Source organism: Panthera onca, chromosome A2 (assembly GCF_046562875.1).
Source record: "Panthera onca isolate mPanOnc1 chromosome A2, mPanOnc1 haplotype 2, whole genome shotgun sequence".
NCBI lineage: Eukaryota > Metazoa > Chordata > Mammalia > Carnivora > Felidae > Panthera > Panthera onca.
In genome coordinates, this window is record NC_138340.1 from 113,742,087 (window position 1) to 113,765,285 (window position 23,199).

At 34.4% G+C, this 23,199-nt stretch overlaps 1 protein-coding gene across 4 annotated transcripts in view; it reads left to right on the forward strand.

Moving 5' to 3' along the window:
* The window catches only part of SP4 (Sp4 transcription factor), an 82,374-nt gene extending 59,719 nt beyond the window's left edge, over positions 1-22,655 (forward strand). For 2 of the 4 annotated variants that reach the window (XM_060632676.3, XM_060632674.3), the window contains one exon: positions 3,803-18,923. In XM_060632676.3, the coding sequence (XP_060488659.1) occupies positions 3,803-3,847 (45 nt within the window). In that variant the 3' untranslated portion in view covers positions 3,848-18,923. Of the gene's footprint in view, positions 1-3,802; positions 18,924-19,224 lie in introns of those variants that run through there. The other 2 variants (XM_060632675.3, XM_060632673.3) reach the window with 1 other exon arrangement.
* The last annotated feature ends 544 nt before the right edge of the window (positions 22,656-23,199 follow it).

Here is a 23,199-nt window from a genome sequence, read left to right on the forward strand (position 1 = left end):
TTATCTTTACTTGAAGGATAGTTGACACATTAGTTTCAGGTGTACAACATAGTGATTTGACACTTGTATACATTATGAAATGCTTACCATAGTAAGTGGTTACCATCTGTCACTGTATAAGATTATGACTATATTCTCTGTGCTTTACTTTATATCCCTATGACTTTTTATTTTATAATTGTAAGTTTGTACCTTTTAATCCCCTTCATTTAAGCCCATCTCTCTATCTCATTCCCTTCGGGCAACTGCCAGTTTGCTGTCTGGATTTATGAGTCTGTTTCTGTTTTGTTTTGCTTGTTCATTTGTTTCGTTTTTTGGATTCTACACATAAGTGAAATCATATGGTATTTTGTCTTTGATCAGACTTACTTCACTTAGCATAATACCGTCTAGTTTCATCCATCTTTTATAAATGGCAGAATTTCTTTCTTATTTTATGGCTGAGTAATATTCTATTGTCAGTATATACCATATCCTCTTTGTCTGTTTATCAGTGGTCACTTGAGTTGCTTTCAGATCTTGGCATAGGAGTGTGTATGTCTTTTCAAATTAGTGTTCTTTTTCTTCCCAGAAGTGCAATTACTGGATTGTATGGTATTTCTATTTTAATTTGTTAAGGAACCTTCATATTATTTTTTACAGTGCTTAACACCAATTTATATTCCCACCAACAGTTCCCTTTTTCCTCCATCCTCATAACAATTAATTTTTTGTCTTTTTGATATTAGTCATTCTGACAGTTGTGAGGTGATAGCTCATTGGAGTTTTGATTTGTATTTCCTTGACAATTAGTGATGTTGAGCATCTTTTCATGTTATCTGTTGTCCATCTCTATGTCTTCTTTGGAAAAATGTCTTTTCTGGTTCTCTGCCCATTTATTAATCAGGTTTTTTTTTTGTTTTTTTTTTTTTGGTGTTGAGTTGTAGGAGTTCCTTATATATTTTGGATGTTAACCCCCTTATCAGATACATCATTTACAAACATTTAAGGGGAATCTTTGCCACATCCCCTGTTCTGACCCCGAAAGGACTGTATTTAGTCTTGTTAACTCTTCTTACATTTTTATTCTTCTTCTGATGGTTGTTGTATATCTAAATAATATGCTTATGTTGTTATTGATCTGTCAATATTAGGCACTATCTCTTGACTTCTTACATTAAGAGTTAAGAAATTACCTCACTTTACATCATCTTTTGACATTCAGGTTTTTTTTAACTGAGTGCCGGCCTGACACTGTCTCTTGACTTAACCACCCTGTGTTAGAGATACTAGCATTTACCTCTTAACTTCTCTTACCTATTTCTCTTCTCTTTTTCTTCATGTTAAAATGTTTACTTTCTCTTAAATAAGCACTGTTGCCGTTTTTTTGTAGCTTAGTTCTTAAAGTAGAAAACCAATAAATAATAATGTTATGACTGTGATGTGATGAGTCTGATTATATATCTTTTCCTGTTTTTTTCTTCAAGTGTCTAAATTCCTTTTTTTACCCTTGCATTGGCTAACTTTATCACCTCCTTTTGTTATTTAGCCTTTTCAAAAATAGTATTAATTCCATCCAATTTATCCTTTCACTTGGAGGTTCCAGCTTTCTAATCAGTCGGATTCTTCTGTAAGGTTGCTGCACACGATAATCTTGAGACTTTTCTTCCCTGCTATACTGGTTTTGATCCAGTGTTCTCAAGATCTCCTCTCTTCATTTTTCTTAGTTTACTTGATTGCCAGAAAACATTCTGAAATGCTTCCTACAGTAAAGCTCTAGGAAGTAAATTTGTCTGAAAATGTCTTTCTTCATTAAAAAAAAAAAAAGTTTTTGAGAGAGACCTCGCATGTGCGCACAAGCAGAGGAGGGATAGGGAGGAAGAGAATTTCAAATAGGTTGCACGCTCAGCTCAGAGCCTAATGTGGGGCCATGATCCCACAACCATGAGATCGTGATCTGAGCCAAAATCAAGTCAGATCCTCAGCCGACTGAGCCATCCTGGACCCCTGTCTGAAAATGTCTTTATATTGCTTTCCCAGTTAATAGATGGCTTGGCTAATATAACAGAATTGTAGGTTGAAAATGATACTTAAAACATTAGTGGCACTGCTCTATCATTTTCTTGCATTTGTTTTATTAATATGAAGTCCATTGTTATTCTTCTCTTCCTTTTTTGTAGGTGACCTAATTTCCCCTGTCAGCTTTTAAAAGCTTGTTTTCTTATTTACTTATAATTTTTACCCTGAAATAGTTTTACAGAAGAAGTTGTGAAGATAGCATAGAGAGTTCTTACATCCCTTTCACCCAGCTTCCTCTAATGCTAACCTCTTCCATATTCCTGTAATTTATGAAGACTAAGAAGTTGATATTGGTATAATACTAGTAATTAAATTACAGACTTTTCCACAAATGATACCTTTTCTGTTCCTGGATTCAATCCATAACACCACATTCTATTTATTTGTCGTGGCTCTTTAGTCTCCTGTAATCTGAAATTTCCTTACTCTTTTTTTTATTGATGTACTTTTTTTTTTTTTTGGCTCACCTTGACACTTTTGAAAGTTAGGTATTTTGTAGAATATCCCTCAATTTGTGTTTGTCTGGTATTTTCTCATGATTAGAGTGAGGTTACGAATTGTTGTTGGGAAGAATATCACAGGTATCATTGCCCTTCTTCATCGCATTGCATCAGGAAGTACACGATGTCCGTGTATCTTATTGTTGGTGAATTGGTTAAGATCTTGTGTGCCAGGTAGCTCCACTGTGAAGTTGTTTCTTCTTTCCATACACTGTTTATTGGAAGCAAGTTACTAAGTCTGGTCTATACTAAAGGGGCGGTGAAGTAAACTCTACCTCTTGGAGGGACGAGTGACAAAGAATTTTTGGATGTACTGTAAAACAACCACTGTAATTAGTAAATATTTCTCGAGAGGGGGTAGGGCAGGGGGAAGGTCGTATTCTTCAAGTCTATGCAATTATCCTGTTTCTCTGTAAAGAAAATCCTGTTTCCCTTTTAGTATTCCTCATTGTTTCTTGCCTGCAGCAATTACTTTATTGTGTTAAAGGTCATTTTTTATTTCCCTTTTTTGCTTCTCCAGTTTTTAGTTTTGATTCTTATACAAGGAAGATTTATACCTTCTTCCCCAATTATTTGTTTATTTGTAATCCAGCATGGACTCATGAGTATTTATTTTATTTTGTGGGTTATAATACAATATTGTCATTATTTTCTGGCTCACATTGTTCCATCTTTGGCCAGTTGGAAGTTGTTTTAGATTGCTGCCTCTATCCTTTTTGACATGCCCCCATTCTTTTGTTTTGTCTTGTTTTTTTAACTGCAAGAGCCTCTTTTAATCTTTGTTTTTTTAATTGCATAATTATGTATGTTTGCATAGTTTTTCATTTATTGTGCAAACCTGTTGGACTTTTCCACTCAGGGTTCACCTTCATCCCCTTTCTACCTTTTCTCTCATTTTCCCTTTTTTATTCTCTATTCTTTTTGCAGTCTTACTTTGTCTAAGTGGGATGCCTCTACATTGATTTTTTTTTTAACATCTTACAGCTTTTTTTTTTACCTTTTAATTTCCTGTGTGATTTCTTAAGTTTATACTCAGATATGTCTTGTGATTTTTTTTCTTCCAAGAGTGCTTTTCTACTGTTTCTTTTTTGTAGCATACTCTTCTCATTGTATGGATGCAGGAGTTTGCTGAAAATCTGAGTTTTCCAGCTAAGTATTTTTTTTAATATTTATGTTTCCTCCAAGGTAATTTTTTTTTTTTTTTTTTTTTTTTTGTCTGTACCTTGCTTTTTCCCATGTTATAGGCTTTCCTGAATTGTCCAGTGGTCCTTGGCCTTTATTCAAGTTGATGATGGTGATTGGTAACTATGTTGGAGTGAAGGATTAAGGAAGTTTTATGAACTGGTGGCTTTCATTTTAGGCAACTGGGCAGGGATACTGTGTTATAATGCAAGATACCTAATTACCAAAATACTGTAATGTACTGTGGGGCAACATTTCTTTTTCTTTTTTTTTTTTTTTAATTTATTGTTTAATTTACATCCAAGTTAGTTAGCATATGGTGCAACAATGAATTTAGGATGCCCTTTTTACCCATTTAGACCATTTGCCTCCTCCTACAACCCCTCCAGCAACCCTCTGTTTGTTCTCTATATTTAAGAGTCATTTATGGGGGCACATTTCTGTAGATAAAAATCATCAAATGTTTTGACCCAATTTTTTGATAGTAGGATTAATGATCCATGTACAGACTTTAATTTACTCTTTTATGTTCCATGTTTCCCTCTCACTGTTTTGAGTCCAATATTTCTACACAATTCTATAGAAGACAGATGGGCTCTCTTCTAGATATATCTTCTTCCTTAATAGTCTGTATTCTAGTCTGCAGAAATTTGATAAAATCAAAACTTATATAGCATTGCATAACACAAGTGAGTTTCACAGGAATTTTTCCTCCTTTGTCTCCTAGCAATGACCCTGTGGGCACTGAATAGCTGTAATACATAGCAAACACCATATACATCCAGCCTGAGAACTGAGAAGAGAGGCCTCTCTACCCTGAGGCCAACTCTGTTTGTAGGTTGTGCTGCAGTAGTGGCAGCAGAGACCTGAAAAACTGAGAAAATACCTGCCATCTCTGTCCAAAGAAACCCAGAAATGGGGCCCTTGGTTTCTATTGAATATGAGGAGGGTCACTATTATTTTACTCCATTGCTGTTTTAATCTGAAGGCCCTGACACTATTGTGTATGTACAGAATGGTGTAGGATGCCTCAAGAATTCTGGCTTTCTGGCAGGAGGAACCAAGAAGAAGGGATATCAGTTGGAAAGTATGAGGGAAATTTTGGAGAGATCTGTGAAAGGTGATTCCCTAATTTCATGTATGGAACAGAATAAATTCTGGGCTCACCCGTGAGCTGCACATGCACAGAATAGACCCAAAGAACCATAACAAATGCTTCAAGAAGTGAACTGTCTTATAAACCACTACCTGATTGCCAGAATGTGCTGAGCAGACCTAAACATAACAAAGTCTTTGAAAATGATTTAATATGGGAACCCGTAAAGAGGGCAAGATAGAACTAGTCTGAAACCAGATAGGTCAGTTGCCTACTAAAACAAAAACAAAAACTTAACATTCCCCAGAGGATTCTTTAACAGGATGCAAAGTCACCACAACATAATACCCAAAATGTCTGGGATACAACCGAAAATTATTCAACATACTGTGACTCAAGTAAAGTTGACTTTGTGACTTTGTGACTTTGTGACTGTGTCAAGATGATCCACGTGTTGGAATTATCAGTGACTTTAAAGCAGCTATTATAACCATCATTCGTGGACTAAAGGTAGACATGTTTGAAATAAAAAGAAAGGCAGAAGTTTTCAGAAGCAAAATTGAAACTCTAAAAAAGAACTAAATGGTAATTTTGGAACTGAAAAAAAAAAATGCATTATGCAAAGTTAAAAATTCATTATATGTGCTCAACAGCAAATAGAGATAACAGAGAAGAGTCACTGAAGTTGAAGATAGTTCACTAGAAATTATACAGTGTAAAGAACAGAAAAGAAAAAAGATCAGGGGAAAAACATGAACTAGGTCTCAGGGACTTGTGGAACTTACAAAGTTGGTTGTCATTGGAGTTCCAGAAGGAGAGGAGGAAAAGTGTGATGTAGAAAAATCTTTGACAAAATAACGAACTGGGACTTCAGCCATTATTAGGTGTAAATTATAGATTTAAGATGCTTGTTGAATTCCAAACAGGAATTGACAAGAAATCATGCCCAGATACATGATAATCAATTTGCTAAAAATCAAAGGTAAAGAAAAAATCTGGAAAGGAGTCTGAAAAAATGACACATTGTGTATAGAAGAACAGAAATTTGAACGATGAATAATTTCTCTTCAGAGAATATGGAGGCCAGAAAAAGAAAAGAATTGCCAACTCAGCATTTTATATCCAGTGAAAGTATCCTCAATAAGAAAGGCAAAACAAAGGGATTTTCAGATGAAGAAAATCTACGAATTTGTTGTCATGTTTTATGACATTTTATGATCTTTATCTGCTAAATATTTATGATATTTATCTACTCAAAAAAAATGCTAAAAGTTTTTTAGGCTGAAAGGAAATCATACCAGAGAAATTTAATTTAAAAAAAAAAAAAAGCAAAATAAATGGTAAATACTTGGGTAAATATAGCAGACTGTTATTCCTCTGCTTAAATTTTTAAAAAATGTTTGTTTAAAATAAAAATCTTAATACAGGTATATTTCATTGTATGTGAATGTAATATATGTGGTAAATACAGTGTAAAGTGGAGAGGGTAAAGAGTCTATATGGTTGAAACTTCTTTGTTTTACTGTGAAAATCTAGAAGTTGGTATATGTGTTATGAAAAGTTAGATATGCATATTGTAATCCCTTTTATCGGCTGCTAAAAATACAGAGATTTGGGGGGGGGGTAAGGAGAATAAATTAAAATAGAATGCTAAATAATACTCAACCCAAAAGAAAGGAGAGAAGGGAAAAACAAAAGTGAAAAACAGGACAAAAATGGAAAACAGATACCAAAATGATAGACTTAAATATAATCAATAATTATGTATAATACAAAATAGACTTCATAGAACAATGAAAATTACTGGATATGACAAGACATTTCTTAATGATGGAATGGCTCACTTTCCACATAGGCATAACAATTCTAAATACAATAGGCACTTAACAACAGAGCTCTAAAATGTATGAAGCAAGAACTGATGGAACTAAAAGGAAAAATAGACCAATCCACAATTAGTCTTGTAGAGTTGACACTCTTTTCTTAGTAATTGTTACAAGTAGACAGAAAAGTAGAAAGGATATAGAACATTATCAGTCAAATTGCACTAACTGACATTCATAGAACACTTTAGCCAATTGCAACAGAATATTTTATATATGAGTACATGGAGCATTCTTGAAGATAAATTATGTTCTTTGCCATGATATACACCTTAACAAATTAAAAGAATAGAAATCACACAAAGTATGTTCTCAGATCATAATAGAATTAAACTGTAAGTCAGTAACAAAAATACCTGGGAAACCTTCAAATTTTGGAAACTAACCAAGACGTTTCTGACTAACCCTGTGGGTCAAGAGGATATCTCAAGGGATACTACAAAATATTTTCAGTTGAATGAAAATACATATCAAAATTTGTGGGATGTAGGTAAAATAGTACTTGGAAGGAATTTATGGCATTGAATGTTTTTATTAGTAACAAAGAAAGGTTTTAAGTCAATAATTCTTAAATAGAATGAGCTTGTACCTTAAAGAACTAGAAAACAAATGAATCAAACCCAAAACAGGAAGTTACGAAGCAATAAAGAGGACAAATAAAATTGAAAATAGAAAAATTAATAAAGATCATTCAAACCAAAGCTAAGTTTTCTTTGAAAAGGTAGAATTGAGAAGTCTAGCCAGATTGGCCAAGAAAATTTATCAATGCCAGGAATGGAAAAGGGAGATATTATTAGAGCTCCTACAGACAATATAAAAGTAAAGGAATGCTATGAATAATTCTACACTCTGAATTAGATGACTAAGATGAAATGGATCAACTCCTTAAAAGACACACAAGTGATCAATACTTGCTCAAGAAGAAATAAATAATATGAATAGCACCATATGTATTAAAGAAATTGAATTTTAACTAAAAACTTTTGACAAAACTGTAGGCTCAGAAAGAAAACCTTATTGGCAAATTCTACTATATTAAGCAATTAATGATACCAATTCTGCAGTCATTTTTAGAAAATAAATGAGGGAACACTTAAGTATTTTATGAGGCCTTCATTAACTTGATACTAAAACCAGAGAAAGACATTACTAGTGAAGAAGAAAAAAACTTAACAGACCAGTATCCTCATAAATACAAATGTCAAAATCCTCAACAAAATATTAAACCACGTCTAGTAATATATTAAAAAGACTAATATATCATGAGTCAGTTGTGTTTATTCCAAGAATGAAAGCTGATTGAACATTCCAAAATCAGTCAATGTAATTTACCATATTAACAAGAGAAAGAAAAAAAATCATATGATTACTTAAATACATACACCAAAAGCATTTGGGAAAATCTGCATTTGGTTTGATAAGAACTCTCAGCAAACTTAAGAATTAAAGGTTATATCCTTAACCAGGTAAGGGGTATTTGTTAAAAACTTATAGTTAAGTTTTTACTTAATGATGGAGGACCTAATACCCATAGGATAAGGAACAAGGCAGAGATGTCTGCTTTTTCTTTTTCTTTTTTTTTTTTTTTTAATCAATCTTCTTCACCATTGTACTGGAAGTCCTACCCAGTACACTAAAGCAGGAAAAGACATATAGATTGTAATGAAAGAATTAAGTGTCTTTATTTGCAGACACCCTGGTTGTCTATTTAGAAAAACCCTGGTATCTATAAAAAAGTCTGTTCATACAAATAAATGTGTTTTTAATACAACACCAAAAGTACAATCCATAAAAGAACTGATAAATTGGACTTGATAAAGACAAAAACTTTTGCTCTGTTAAACATTTTGTTAAGAAAATGAAAACACGAGACACACACTGAGAAAATATTTGGAAAAAAAAAACATATCTGACATGTACTTTCATCTAGAATATATAAGGAATTCTCACACCTCAACAATTTGTAAACAAAAAACCCAGTTTTTAAAAATGGGCAAAGGATTTGGACATTTCACCAAAGAAGATATACATGTGAAAAGCACATGAAAATATTCCACATCACCTGTTATTTGAGGAATGCAAATTAAAATTGCAACAAAATACCAGCACACTTCTGTTAACATGGCTAAAATTAAAGACAAGGACACCAAAATCCTGACAATTAGAACCATTGGCAAGAATGCCAAGCCATTGGAAATGCAAAATGGTACAGCATCTTTGGAAACATTTTGGAATTTTCCTATAAAGTTAAACATATATTTAGCAAATATGACCTAGCAATCTACTCTTGAGTATTCACCCCAAAGAAATAAAAACTATGTTCACACAAAAAGCTATGTATATATGTGTAGCAGATTTTATTTATAATCACCTTAAATTGGAAATAATCCAAATATTCAACTGGTAAATGGATAAAAAACTGTGTTATATTGTTGGAAGAGGCAATTGAGAGGACTTGACTGCTGGTTGACCTGCAAGCTGAACCTGTGTAATCAGAGGCTTCTCACCTCCCTCCCGTGTCCTTGTAATATACATTGTGCCCACTCTTCCCACATTGGGAGCTATTCTAAGGATGTAGCCTTGAGAGAGAGCGGTGTTGAAACCATCTGGACAGTGTATGTCACTGAACCCAGTTAAGACTTCTGTGTAAACTTTTAAGATTTGGCAAGTGGGTACAGAGATCTATTCATCTGAAGGCTATCCAAAACAAGCCTCATAAGTAAGTTCCCTTTCTTGTAAGTTAAAACTTGCACCTACCAATGTGGAATGGTCTGCCTCTTTTGGTTTCTTCTTGCCCTTTGTGTAAAGGGCCAATTTGTGAACCAACACATATCTATACAAGAGAGTACCACTCTTCAACACAGAGGAATGCATTATTAATATACACAACCACAGGGGTAAAATTCAGATGCATTATGTTAAGTGAATGATCCTAGCATCAAAAGCCTACCTATTATATGACTTCATTTATATGACATTATGGAAAAGTAAAAACTATAGAGACAGAGAACAGATTATTGTTTTCTAGGGTATAAGGGTGAAAAAGAGAATTTAACTATAGAAAGGCTTTGTGAAGGAATTTTTGAAAGTGATAGCAACTCTTCCATATGTTTACTTTGTTGATGACTAAATGATTTAATACATTTGTCAAATTTCACAGAGCTATGTACCAAGAATAATTTTACTGTATATAAATTAAAACAAAGTTTTTAAAGTGTGAGACAAAGTCTTATCTTTGAGAAATTAAATTGTAAAAAGGGAGATTTTTTTTTTTTTAAGAATCCAAAGCCATTTTCATATGCTTCATACATATGCTTCAATATCATACACTTCTCTTAACTCTTCCAAGGATAATATTTGAGCCAGAGGAACTTCTAAAAATGATTATGTGCAACCCTGTCATTTTATAAATAAGGACTAACCTGAAGTCTTAGGAGGTTGATTGATTTCTTTACTAAGGCCCAAACTTAGTTCCTTGAGCCAAGTTGAGAGATTCATGATTAATAAGAATAAGCCATGGGAGTAGTAAACAAATTGAGACTAAAATTTCTGGGTCCTTTCAGTGTGCAGGGATTTTTCTAAATGCTTTTTTGCATTCATTTTCTAATTTAATCCTTTGAGCAATAACATAAAATAGGTATCTCTGTTATTCCTAGTTTTAAATGAAGAAACTAAGAATTGGATAGAGAAGTTGCCCAAAGTTCATGGCTAGTAGGTGAAGCAAAATTAAAAAATTGTTATCCTGATCTAGGATCCAATTCATACAAAAAAAGAAAGTAGCATATGTCAAGACCTATAAACAGTTCAGTGTTTGGGAACCATAATATTTGTGACAATAGATTAAACAAAAAAGGTTGGCAGAGTCCAGTTACTGTAGGATGTTATATACTATTTAATTTTTTTTTCCACAGCCATAGGAAATAGGAAACCACTGAAAGTTTCCAGCAGTTAATCAGGTAGTCATCTTTTTATTTTAGACCATTTGGTATTTGTATGGAGAATAAATTCACAGGGAGTAATATTGAGACCAATTATCAAAGACAATTGTTAAGATCCTAAGTAAAACAGAAGTTGTAACAATATATAGGGACCCATTCCAGGAAATGTTTGTGTAGTAAAATTGACAGGACATGGTGATTATTAAATGTGAGAAAAGAGATAATTGGTACCAGTGATAACTGCTACCAAATGAAATGGAGAATACAGGAGAAGAATAAGTATATTGTAGAATTTTCTACCTCCCTTCACTTCTCTCAGTTTTGTTTCTTATGCTTCAGGGCTCTATTGTTATGTGCATGTATATGTATGATTGCTATATCTTCTTGATGGGAATGAGTCTTTTATCATAAAGTGTCCTTGTTTGTAGTTACTATTTTTATCATATTGGTCTGTTAAAACAACTATTTCAGCTCTCGTTTGCATGTTATATCTTTTTTCCATCCTTTTACTTTTAGCCCATTCATGCTTGAGTTTAAAGTGAGCCTCTTTTAGACAGCATAATAGTTGGATCATGTTTTTCTTTAATTTATTCTGGCAACCTCTGCCTTTTAATTGGAGCATTAATACATTCATTTGATGGAATTACTGATGAGGGCTTCCACCATTTTGGTATTTGTTTTCTGTATGGTTCTTTTTTGTTCCTGTATTCCTCTGTTATTGGCATTTGGTGTTAAATAGACCTTGTGTATTATTTTAATGTCATTTCTTTATAATAATGTTAATATACTATTTTCTTAGTGATTGCCTGCTTTGGGGATTACAGTTCACATATTACAATAATCTAGGTGTACCAATCTACTAGCAATAAATTCTTCAAGTTTTTATTAATCTGGGAATATCTGAATTTCTCATTTTTGAAAAATAGTTTTGCTGTATATAGAATTCTTGTTTGACAGGACTTTCCTTGTATCATCTCAGTGCTTTCTGGCCTCTATGAGCTCTGATAAAAAAAAAAAAATCAGCTGCTATTATTTGACAATCCTTTGTAGGTAATGCATCACTTCTCTTGCTACTTTGTAGATTCTCTTTGTTTTTGACTTTAAGCAGTTTGTGATATGTCTAACTGGTAATCTCTTTCCATTTAACCTATTTGGAGCTTATTGAGTTTCTTACATGTGTACATTAATGTTTTTCATTAGATGTGGGAAGTTTTCAGTTATCCTTTCTGCATATATTCTCTCTTTATATATCTTGGAACAATAAATCTCTCACTCTTTGTGTGTATGTTGGAGTGCCCTTCAATACTCACCCAGACAGTTGACGACTCTGTTTTAGCCTTCCCTTTCTGCTTATGCAGAGCCTCAAAAGTTAAGCACACATGAGAGTTTGGGCCTTCTCAGGCTTTTCCTGAGCAGGCTCACAGCTTTCATTTCCATTTTCATTTCATTTCATTTTTTATTTTAGAGAGAGTGTGTAAGCTGGGGAGGGCGGCAGAAGAAGAGAGAATCTCAAGCAGGCTTCACACTCCATATAGAGGACACCACAGGGCTCGATCCCACAACCTGAGGACCATGACTTGAGCCGAAATCAAGAGTCAGACCCTCAACCTAAGCCACCCAGGTGCCCCCAGGCTCACGCTTTAAAGTATATATGTGGCCATCTAGATTCCAAGGAAATGACAGAGCTTTTTTTCAAAGCCACTATGGGTATTTTATCTCCCAGCTCCTCCTTTTAAGCTTTTTGTTCAGTCTTTCTGTTTGTCCCAAGTGTTAATCCATTGCCTAGGGCATCCATGAAGTTAAAACTCTTAACCTGCAATTGTTTAGACAAACACCTGTTCCTTTCTGGCCCTGAAAAGACTTTTCACATTGGACTGCCTCCAGGTCAGGTTCAGTACAATAGTTTTCAAGTGAAGCCCTCCAAAGAACCACTAGACAGATTAGACAGGTCACATAAGGCAATTCCTTGGAAATGAGGTTTTGAAAGAGTTCCAGCTCTCTTCTCCCTCTGGTAGCTAGTGGGCCTTCTGGGGAGTTTAAGATGGAATTAGGGAAGTTAAAATACCATAAAATTTGCTATTCTAATCAAGATTCAGCCATTTTTCTTTAATAAACAATGATGAATTTTGTGATATTTTAAATGATGTAAATGGCATATCTCAGAGATGTTGAATTCCCAGTTGGGTTTAGAAATCTGGATCTTGAGGTCATTGTTCATTTATGGATCACAGTTAAAACTATTAGAGTAGATAAGATTGCTTTAAAAAAGCATTTGTGATAAAATTGACCATATGATTCCTATATTCAAATAGATAATTGCTGAGTGAAGAAATGAAAACTTACTCATAATGCAAATTGATGTCCTTATAAGTCTCAAGTCTCAGCCCATCACTCAGAACAGCCTTGCAAGCCTATTTTTGGGGGTCAGATTCCACTTTTTTTTTTTTTTTAATGTTTACTTATTTTTGAGAGAGTGAGCACGTGCGAGCAGGGGAGGAGCAGAGAGGGAGACAGAGGATCCAAAGAAGGCTCTGTGCTGACATCAGAGTCCGATGCAGGTCTTAAACTCAGAAACCAAACCGTGAGATCGTGACCTGAGTAGAAGTCAGATGCTTAACCGACTTAAGGCACCCAGATGCCCCAGCTTCCACATTATTTTAATAATTATCTAAATCTACTTGGAGCGCCTGGCTGTCTCGACCGGTGAAGCGTGTGACTTGGTCTCAGGTTGTGAGTTTAAGCCTTGTGTTGAGTGTAGAGATTACTTAACAATAAAATCTTAATAATAGTAATCATCATCTCAGTCTTTTTGAGTCTTATTTCCATTGTCCTTCATACTCAACTTCCCTTTACTCCTAGTTTCTCTAATTTGGGAAGATGTAAGCCACATGACTTACCTGAAATTATTTTTCCTTCCCCTTTTAATTTACTTTTATCTACAGGTAATGACAGAGGAGAAATGAAGGTACTCATGAAAGATTCATTTAGATATTCTAGGCTGGGTAGGTAAAAAAGAGTATCCGGAGGGACCAATAGGTTATAAAGGTGTTGGAGGTGAGGGTTACAGGGGCCAACAGGCCTCCCAGTTTGAATAACTAGGCTTCTTAGAAAAAAATTGAAAAATTGTTTATTTAATGTGGGTTGTAAATAAATGGTGTTATTGTTACTAAGAAATTGTGTATGGTTGACCCTTGAACAGCACAGTTTTGACCTGCTCAGGTCCACTTATATGTGGATTTTTTTTTTATATATATAAATACTGTAAAGTACTATAAATATCTTTTTCTCTTCCTTATGATATTCTTCATAATGTTTTCTTTCTTCTAGTTTACTTTTTAAATTTTTTAATGTTTATTTATTTTTAAGAGAGAGAGAGACAACATGAGTGGGGGAGAGGCAGAAAGAGAGGGAAACACAGAATCTGAAGCAGGCACCAGGGTCTGAGCTGTCAGCACAGAACCCAATGCTGGGCTTGAACTCATGAACCGTGAGATCATGACCTGAGCTGAAATCAGATGCTTAACTGACTGAGCCACCCAGGCGTCCCTCTAGTTTACTTTATTGTTAGAATACGGTATATAATATTTTTAACACAAAATATGTGTTAATTGATTATTTATGCTATTGGTAAGGCATCTGATCAACAATAGGCTATTAGTAGTTAAATTTGGGGCAGTGAAAAGTTACACACAAATTTTCATTTGTGCAGGTATGGGGGTCGGTGCTCCTAACCCCTCTGTTTTTCAAGGGTCAAACTGTATATGCTACACATGGATATTTGATAAAAGTTATTCATGAGCAAAGGGGTATGTTTTTTACTTAGTTATAACAAATGCCAGACATTTAAAAATGTCCCCGTCGTGTGTTAAATTGTGTGTCTCAGAGGGATATGTTCAAGTCCTAATCTCTGGTGAATGTGACCTTATTTGGAAATAGGTTTTTTTGCAGATTAAATAAAGATGAGGTCATACTACACACAGTGACTAAGATTTAGGACCTAGTGGACCCTAAATCCAATTACTGAGTAATGTCTTTGTAAGAAGGGAAGACGACACAGAGACACTTCCCACGTGAAGACAGAGGGAGAGATTAGAGAGATGCAGCTACAAGCCAGTGAATTCCAAGGATTCCCAGAAGTCACCAAAGCTGGGATAAGGCAAGAAAAAATTCTTCTCTAGAGCCTTTGGTGGGAGCATTGCCCTACTGACACCTTCATTTTCGACTTCTGGCATCCAGAACTTGAGAGAATAGATACCTGTCATTTGGAGCTACCCAGTTTGTATGGGCTTTCTTACAAAAGCCCAGGGAAACTAATACAGTCACTTGGTTCCTGAAATTAATTTTAATCTAAATATAAAAAATTAATTTATTTTTTTTCAAGTTTAGTCTGAGAGAGAGTGAGTGAGCATGCTCCAGAGGGACAGACAGAGTGAGAGAGAGAGAGGGAAAGAAAGAATCCCAAGCAGGCTCCACATTGTCAGTGTGGAGCCCAATACAGGGCTCAAACCCATGAACTGTGAGGTTATAACCTGAGCCAAAATCAGGAGTTGGTTGCTTAGCCGACTGAGCCACCCAGACGCCCCTAAAAAACTAATTTTAATTTCTAAATATATTATCAAATGACAAATTTAGAAATAACATTAATTCACAAAGTATGTTTTATGCATTATATTAGCTTAGATTTGAGGGTAACATGTTGAAAACAGATGAAAGGCAGAACTATGATAGCAAGATAATTGGCTCTTGATGGTACTTCAAATAAATAAAGCTTAAAAGAGCTGATTTATTGCATTCGTTCACATCTGTGATTCCATTTGACAATCAGGTTTTTTTCTGAGAGAGATTACTGTTGAGAATATTATGCTAAGAAGTAATCTAATGTAGTTTCTAAATATGAATCTTCTACTTAAATCCTTTTAAAAGACTACCATATTTTAACAATCATGTAATACAACATGGCCTTCTCTTAATAACCTAGGTAAAAGAAGCAATTCTTTTATCTATACTCAGTTAAACCAAAATTGTTTGAGTTATGTTCTTGATATTTTGTGGTAGAAATGAAATTTGGGGGACACCTGGGTGGCTTAGTTGGTTTAGCATCTGACCCTTGATTTTTGGTTCAGATCATGATCTCACAGTTCGTGAGTTAAAGTTCTGCACTGACTTCACACTGACAAGGTGCGAAACCTACTTGGGATTCTCTGTCTCCCTCTCCCTCTGCCCCACTCGTTCTCTCTCTCTCCTTCCCTCAAAATAAATGAAGTTTAATAAAAAAGAAATGAAATTTGGAATTTGTCCTTAACATGCTTTGGGTACCTGTAATGAAGATACTTTACAGATTTTGAACCATATAGATCAGCCATCATTTATTTCCTTATTATGCTTTAATTTTTTTCGAGGTTCTGACTTAAGTAACTCTTAGTTTTCTATTGCTGCCATAACAAACTGTCTCAAATTTAACAGCTCAAAAGAACACACATTTATTGTATCACAATTTCTTTAAGTCAGAAGTCTGAGTAGGCTTGGTCTGGGTCCTCCACTTAGTGCCTCACAAAGTCAAACTCAGGTGTCAGCTGGGCTATTCCTTACTGACAGCTGTAGGAGAAAATCTGCTTCCAAACTCACTGACACTGTCAACCAAATTGTTTTTGCTCTTGAAGGACACAGGTCCTTGTTTCCTTGCTGGCTTTCAGCTGTGGGCTCTTGTTTGCTCCTGGAGGCTGTCCACATTCTTTCTCATACTTTCCATGTGGCACCCTTCACCAATAGCAGGTCAAATCCCTTTCATTTCTAATCTCTCTGATTTTTCCTTCTGCAACTCTGACTCCACCTGAAGAAAACTTAGCTTTTAACAGCTCATGTGATTAGATTGGGCCCGCTCAGTTAAATCAGAATAATCTTCCCGTATTAACCTCTGTTATCTTCGTTACATCCCTTGCCGTGTAATAAAACATATTCACAAGTTCCAAGGGATTAGGGCATGGACACCTTTGGGAGCCATTCCTGCCCGTCCTAAGTAATCTAGTATCAAGTTTCAGTTTTTATTTGTACTAACTATAAAAGTATTAATCTCCTAAGAATAATTATAAAATAACGTAATTATAAATATAAGGAAGATACTGTATTACATTAGTACAGGAACTCTGACTTCCTTGCAATAAAGAGGAATGATAATTTTGGCCAACAATAAGAAATTTAGAAATTGACACCACAGAAAACACTTCTTTGTGGAAAAGGATAGCACAATAAAATGTCATTTCCCTAACGTTAGTTTAATTGCGTAGCGTAACTTACTTTGAGATTCTAGCCAACTTTCATTGCTTAAAATTAATTGACACCCACACCAGTTAGAAGTAGACAGACTAAAAAGGTCCTCATACAAATGCTGTCACCATGATATCTCACATATCTTACAGTTTGCCACTAGAGTATCTAGGACTTGTATTTCTTAATTGTTACTGATAGCTCCATGTGGTTGCAAATGACTATCTTAAGATAATGGGATCTTAAAATGTCAGAGACTCTCACTTGTTCATTTTTGTATCACTGTTGCTTGGCACATTGTGGATACTGAACAAATATTTGTTGAAAAATGAGTTCACAAACATCACCACAGCTAACAAAGACTTATTAAACAACTACTGTGTACAGGTTGATCACCCATTTGATTCAGGGCTTACTAAATGATCTTGTGTCTTCAAGCCATCACCACCTGATTTCTTGTGATTATTCCTGGCCATTGTTGTTATAAAAGAACGGAGGACTGTAATTGCACTTTGATGGTGTAGCATTAAAAACCCAAACTAGAAATACAGTGCCTTGAATCCTGCTGTGATACTAATAAGTTCTTTGATTTCCCAAGAAGATTAATTAATTTCTGAGCCTCAGCTCACAGATTTATAAAATGAAAATGTGAAATAAGATCTTGAAGCTTTAAAATTTGTAAATTATGAATTTTTCTTTTGAAGTAAATGGGAGACTTGAAATAGAGGAGTTCAAGATTGATCTTAACCGAACACCCTCATTTAATCATTTTTTGGCCTTTTCTATGTATCAGCATTCAGGAAAAATAAATGTTTTTGAGAATTTTGTCTAAACCATGTACTTATCCTTTCATTTAATTTTTCAAGACTGAAAGAAAGTTTAAATGAGATATTGCAAATGTAATTTTTTTAGAAAATAGAAGCAAACACAAAGATGTGGGGGAATTAGCTGATATGGATGGACTTGAACCTATAGATTTTCTGTTGGTAAGTCAAAAGCAAGGCCAAGTAAAGAAGTCAGCCAAACTGAATTTCCTTATTATTCAAGTCCTAGTGTCAGACTTGGAAAACATTTCTTTCCCTTAAGTAACAAACTTAGAGGAAAGGACTGAAGCTAATAGTTGATCTGTTGTGAACACGACAACACACCACTTAACCACATTTTTTTGTGCCCCATCCATTATGCACAGAAGTGAAATGTCTTTTTTCTTTTAAGGTAACGTTTAATTTGTTTTTATTCAAAAACAGAGAAGTAGTTAGTTCCTGTGGAGCTATCTTACATCTTAAGGAGAGCATATTTCAGGGTCACTTTGTATACGAGAACCTGACAGCCTTATTCTGTGAGACGTACAAATTATTAAATTTGAAACGCAGTATTCACCTTACTCTCATTTTTGCCTTGTGAAGAAACTCAGTGCACTATTAAATTATTAACTGATTTTATTTGAGGTAGTTCTAAGATAGTTTTTTGCCTCCAGGCATTATTAATTTTTTTTTTTAACGTTTATTCATCTTTGAGAGAGAGGGACAGATCATGAGTGGGGGAGGGGCAGAGAGAGGGAGACACAGAATGAAGCAGGCTCCAGGCTCCGAGCTGTCAGCACAGAGCCCGACGCGGGGCTTGAACTCAGGAACCGCGAGATCATGACCTGAGCCAAAGTCAGACACTCAACCGGCTGAGCCATCCAGGTGCCCCTGCCTCTAGGCATTATAATTAAAACAGAGGCAGTAGGTAGTAAAGAGTAGACATGAGCCTTGAACTATATATTGTTATACCTGGAAGAGATTTTTGAGATTCTGTTAGAAATCCTCCTACTTTCAACTGGTCTGGGTGGCTCAGTCAGTTGAGCACCCAACTTCAGCTCAGGTCATGATCTCACGGTTCTGGATTTTGAGCCCTGCATCAGATTCACTGTCTGTCCGGATCCTGCTTTGGATCCTCTGTCCTCTCTCTCTGCTCCCCAAAATAAATTAACATTCAAAAAAAAAAAAAAAAAAAGAAATCCTCATTTCGTAAATGGGGAAACTGAGGCACAGAGTGGCTCTTTAACTGGCTTCAGCTTTTACTTCCAGTTCTTAGCAGAACCAAGACTTTAACTCAACTCATTGATTCCTAGTCACATGCTCTTTTTCCTGTTCTGCGTTGCTTGTTTGATAGCATTTTAAAATAAAACAGAATGAAAGTATTTTGCATCTGGTCAAAAGTTAAACAAAAGTATAGTATGACCAGAAGAGAAATTATTTAACATTATTATTTCATTTAAATAAAGTATGTGTGACTTCATTCACTGTTTTTTTGTTTAGGTGAAAAGAGGTTTGAATGCCCGGAATGTTCTAAAAGGTTTATGCGGAGTGATCATCTCTCCAAACATGTCAAAACGCACCAGAATAAGAAAGGTGGTGGGACAGCTCTTGCCATTGTTACCTCGGGAGAACTGGACTCATCTGTTACAGAGGTGCTTGGCTCCCCAAGAATTGTCACAGTTGCAGCCATTTCTCAAGATTCAAACCCAGCAACTCCCAATGTTTCAACCAACATGGAAGAATTCTGAAAAGTTATTTATAACAGAGACCTCTAGTGCTGCACTTAAGTTTACACACCTTTGAAAATCTGGAAATGGGCTGGTCAAGTGGATTACAGAGTAGGAAATCAATCATGTTTTCATTCTTGGCTTCTTTATATATTCCAAGATTTGGGGTCAACATGTGAAGTGTTGAATTTTTAGAAATACAAAAAGCATACTGATGTAACAGAAAAGTATTTCCTCCATACTATAAGTTGTAGCCATTTGGAAATATATCACATAATCTTTAAACTGAATTTTCCCCTCTCTTAACATCATGTGTTAACATGTTTAAAAAGACAGACCTCAGTAGTTTGCAGGCTGGACCTTAAGTGGACTTGTTTTCTTTGGAAGTACTTTGTTATAAATTCAGTCAGTAATAATTTTATGTAGGTTTTTTTTCTATAGCACAGAAAACAGTTAACTGATGATAGGGATAATATTTTATTTCCTTAGCTTGTTTTTTGGAAAATCAACCGAAAATAGTTTTGGCCGTCTTTTCTAAATGTTAGAAATTCTTCAACAGTTGAATTAGGTAAGTTCCACAAAAGTAATCTGAGATGCATCTCAGATCTTTATTACCACTACATTATAGTAGTGTGTATGCAGACAATCAGTGAAGTCCAATTACTTTCTCCATTTGGAGACACAAGAGGAACTTAGAGCTAAACTTTAGGTTAAATTTTAGATTGAAACCTTAGGAAAATACTGGGGTGGGGAGGGTGGTTGAAACAAACTCATAATAGCTTCAGGAAAATAAAATGAGGCAACCTAACATATGTAAGTTTTGAAGTTAGGATTGATGATATTCCTAACCCTAGGTTGAACCACAAAATTCATTTTAAATGTTTATATTGGAAATATTTGCCTAGAGTATAAATCATTCTGTAGTTTCATATTCTGTAAATATGAGTTATGTTGACAATGTGCAGAATTCTTTATGCTTTGACTTGGTAGCCAAAGAAAGAATTATCACACTTTTTTTTGTAAGGCCAGCAGAAAATTATCTTTTAACTACGTTACAATTTCCGTTTTCCTCTCTACTAAAATTTCGCCAACCCCATTTTATTTCTAGTACTGTGTTAGAAGGCTGGTTACGAATTTATAACATAGAAATATCTTTATGTTATGCCAATAACTGAATTTTCCCTAAAGAGACAGCCTAACAGATATATAATGATGTGATACTATGAAGCACGTTATTTTTTAAAAATCAGAATAACTTTCAAATAAATGACTAAGGAAAAAAATTATATTTTATTGTTTATGCAAGGATCTTCTAGGAAAGGTGGCCAAAAGTCTCCTATGAAACAAATTTGGATTATACCAACAGTTTAAGTATTAGTAAGATATTTCTCACTTTAAAAATGTATTTACCTGGAAACATAATGGAATTGGAATTGACCATTTGAAAACTAAAACTTTTAACTGCCTGGTTTATTAACATTATTAGTTTGGGGACCGTTTGAATAAAGGTACGTGTTTTCTTGTGCATTTCTCTATTATTTCAGGAAAAGTACTACTCCTGCGAATTCTCTTCCAGAATCGTGGTGTTTCTTGTCTTTTCGATGAAGGAGAAATACTGTAGCGATCACTGTTTACACTGTGCACACTTCGGGCCAGCCCTTTGTAGCGCTCTGTAAAGCTGGAGGCCTTTTGTGCTTTCAGTTTGTATAAAAAAGCTTTGAGATTAAAGGAAAAAAAAATTTTTACACTGTGGTTATAAATTTCAAGTTTCTTAAAGCTTTTGTAGACTTGTAACAAAGTCTTTAAATTTTAGTTGGATTTTGTAAATTGTTTTGTATATTTTATTTAATGTACTCTTAACAACTGATGTATCTGGCTTTAAAACATCAGAATCAGTTTGTTGTTTTGTTTGGTACAGAGGAGCATTTGGTCGTGTGAATTTTAATTTTATTATATAGGAGCTGAAACATCAAATATATATTTTATCTATCATTATGCTACACAATCAGTGCTATAAATTTTTTTATGCAAAGAAACTTTCCTAATGTTCGAATCATGTTTCCTCAAAGTGACACTTTTCGTTGTTGTTAATACCAAGTATGAGCTCTCTGCACCGTTATTCCATGAACCGGTTTTAATGCATACCTGTGTATGCTCATCAGAAATGGAAGTTATTTTTTAATCAACAATGAGGCCTATTATAAATTTAACAAACTGAATCTGGATAGCTTTATAGCATATAAAATACATTAATTTGTGTTAGCAGGTGCACATTTCACCACTGAAATGAGAACTATTTTGACAGTCTGTTCTGCATACCATTCTGAATCCACTTTTCTGTCTTATAAGAATCGTAAATTTCAATGTCCTTTATTTGACTCAGTGGGATATAGCTGTTATAAGTAATAGGGCACAGATGTGCAGTAGAGTCATATTTAATGGCATTTCACTGTTCATTCCCTTTGCCACCGTTACAAAACTTTTCTTTATTGTAATTATCAGTGCAAAGCTATGTATTTATCATAGTAGAACTCCAGTGTTAGAATAGTTTTTTCTTACAGTATACTTTCTTTGGTTAGGTTTGTGTATGTGTTGCTGATTACATTAGAACTTGATGTTAAGTCATTATTTATCACACTCTCATGAGAGCAGTAATAAAAGTGTGTAATCTAGGAGAAAAAGTTAATTTGTCAAACTTAGATAAGCATGATGTTTAGGTCCTATTTTTCAATTTTATAACTGTTTTATTGCAACAATATTTGTATTTAAGTCTTCATTTTAATGCCTTGTGGTGTTTTTTTATGCATGTCACTAAGTTGTCATCCCACATAAATTGATGTGCAGCATAGGGTATTAAATCTACATAATGATTTTAAAACAGAAATAGTTGATGGTAAAATGTAAATGTTTTGCAAAAATTCCTTATAAAAAGTTTTGTAGTAACATTTCACTTGTAAATTTTTTTTGTAAAAAAAAAAAAAAGAAAATGAAAAAAAAAGATGAATCAAGAAAAAAACCTGTTTCCCATATCCTAGAATTTAGACAATTATTCTGCCAGCAAAGCCTCTGGGGCTGTAATTGACATTTTTACAGTGCTGATTTGTATAAAATTTGTTTTTTGTGGATTTGGAAATAAAATCATGTACAAGTTGTTGCCTGCAATAACAATTGCAAGTAACCTATTAAAAATTCCCTTGAGTTTAACATGTTTCTTCATTTAATTATGTATACTATAAAGCAGCAATAAATTATTTGAAGTATCAACCTTCTTATCACGGTGAACACTGGGAAGTAAATGCTTCTCACTAGAAAACGTATTGGCAACTCTTCATAATTCCTGGTATAAGATCTGGTCACCATTTCTCTGAACATACTGCCAGAGAACACCGATGCAGATTTCATGTTAATTTGTAGCCATTGCCCTAGACATTTATGGAAATTAAAATTTGATTTAGGACATTTTTTACTTAAATGTTTTTAAAGCAGTAAATGTTAGGAAATTGTAGGAAGAGCTAAAAACGAACACATAATTAAAATACTATTTAAGCTCACAGAAATACTAAGAAGAAGCAGAGTATGCCACATAAATGCCACAAAATCTGTAAGCAAAAGCTGTTGTCTTTTCCTCCGGGGAGAGCCCTACAGATCTCATAAAGAACCTTACTAACATGATGAATACATTATTGTAACAACTTCACTTATCAGATTTCCAAGCTCAGGCCAGATTAGATGATACGGCCAAATGAGG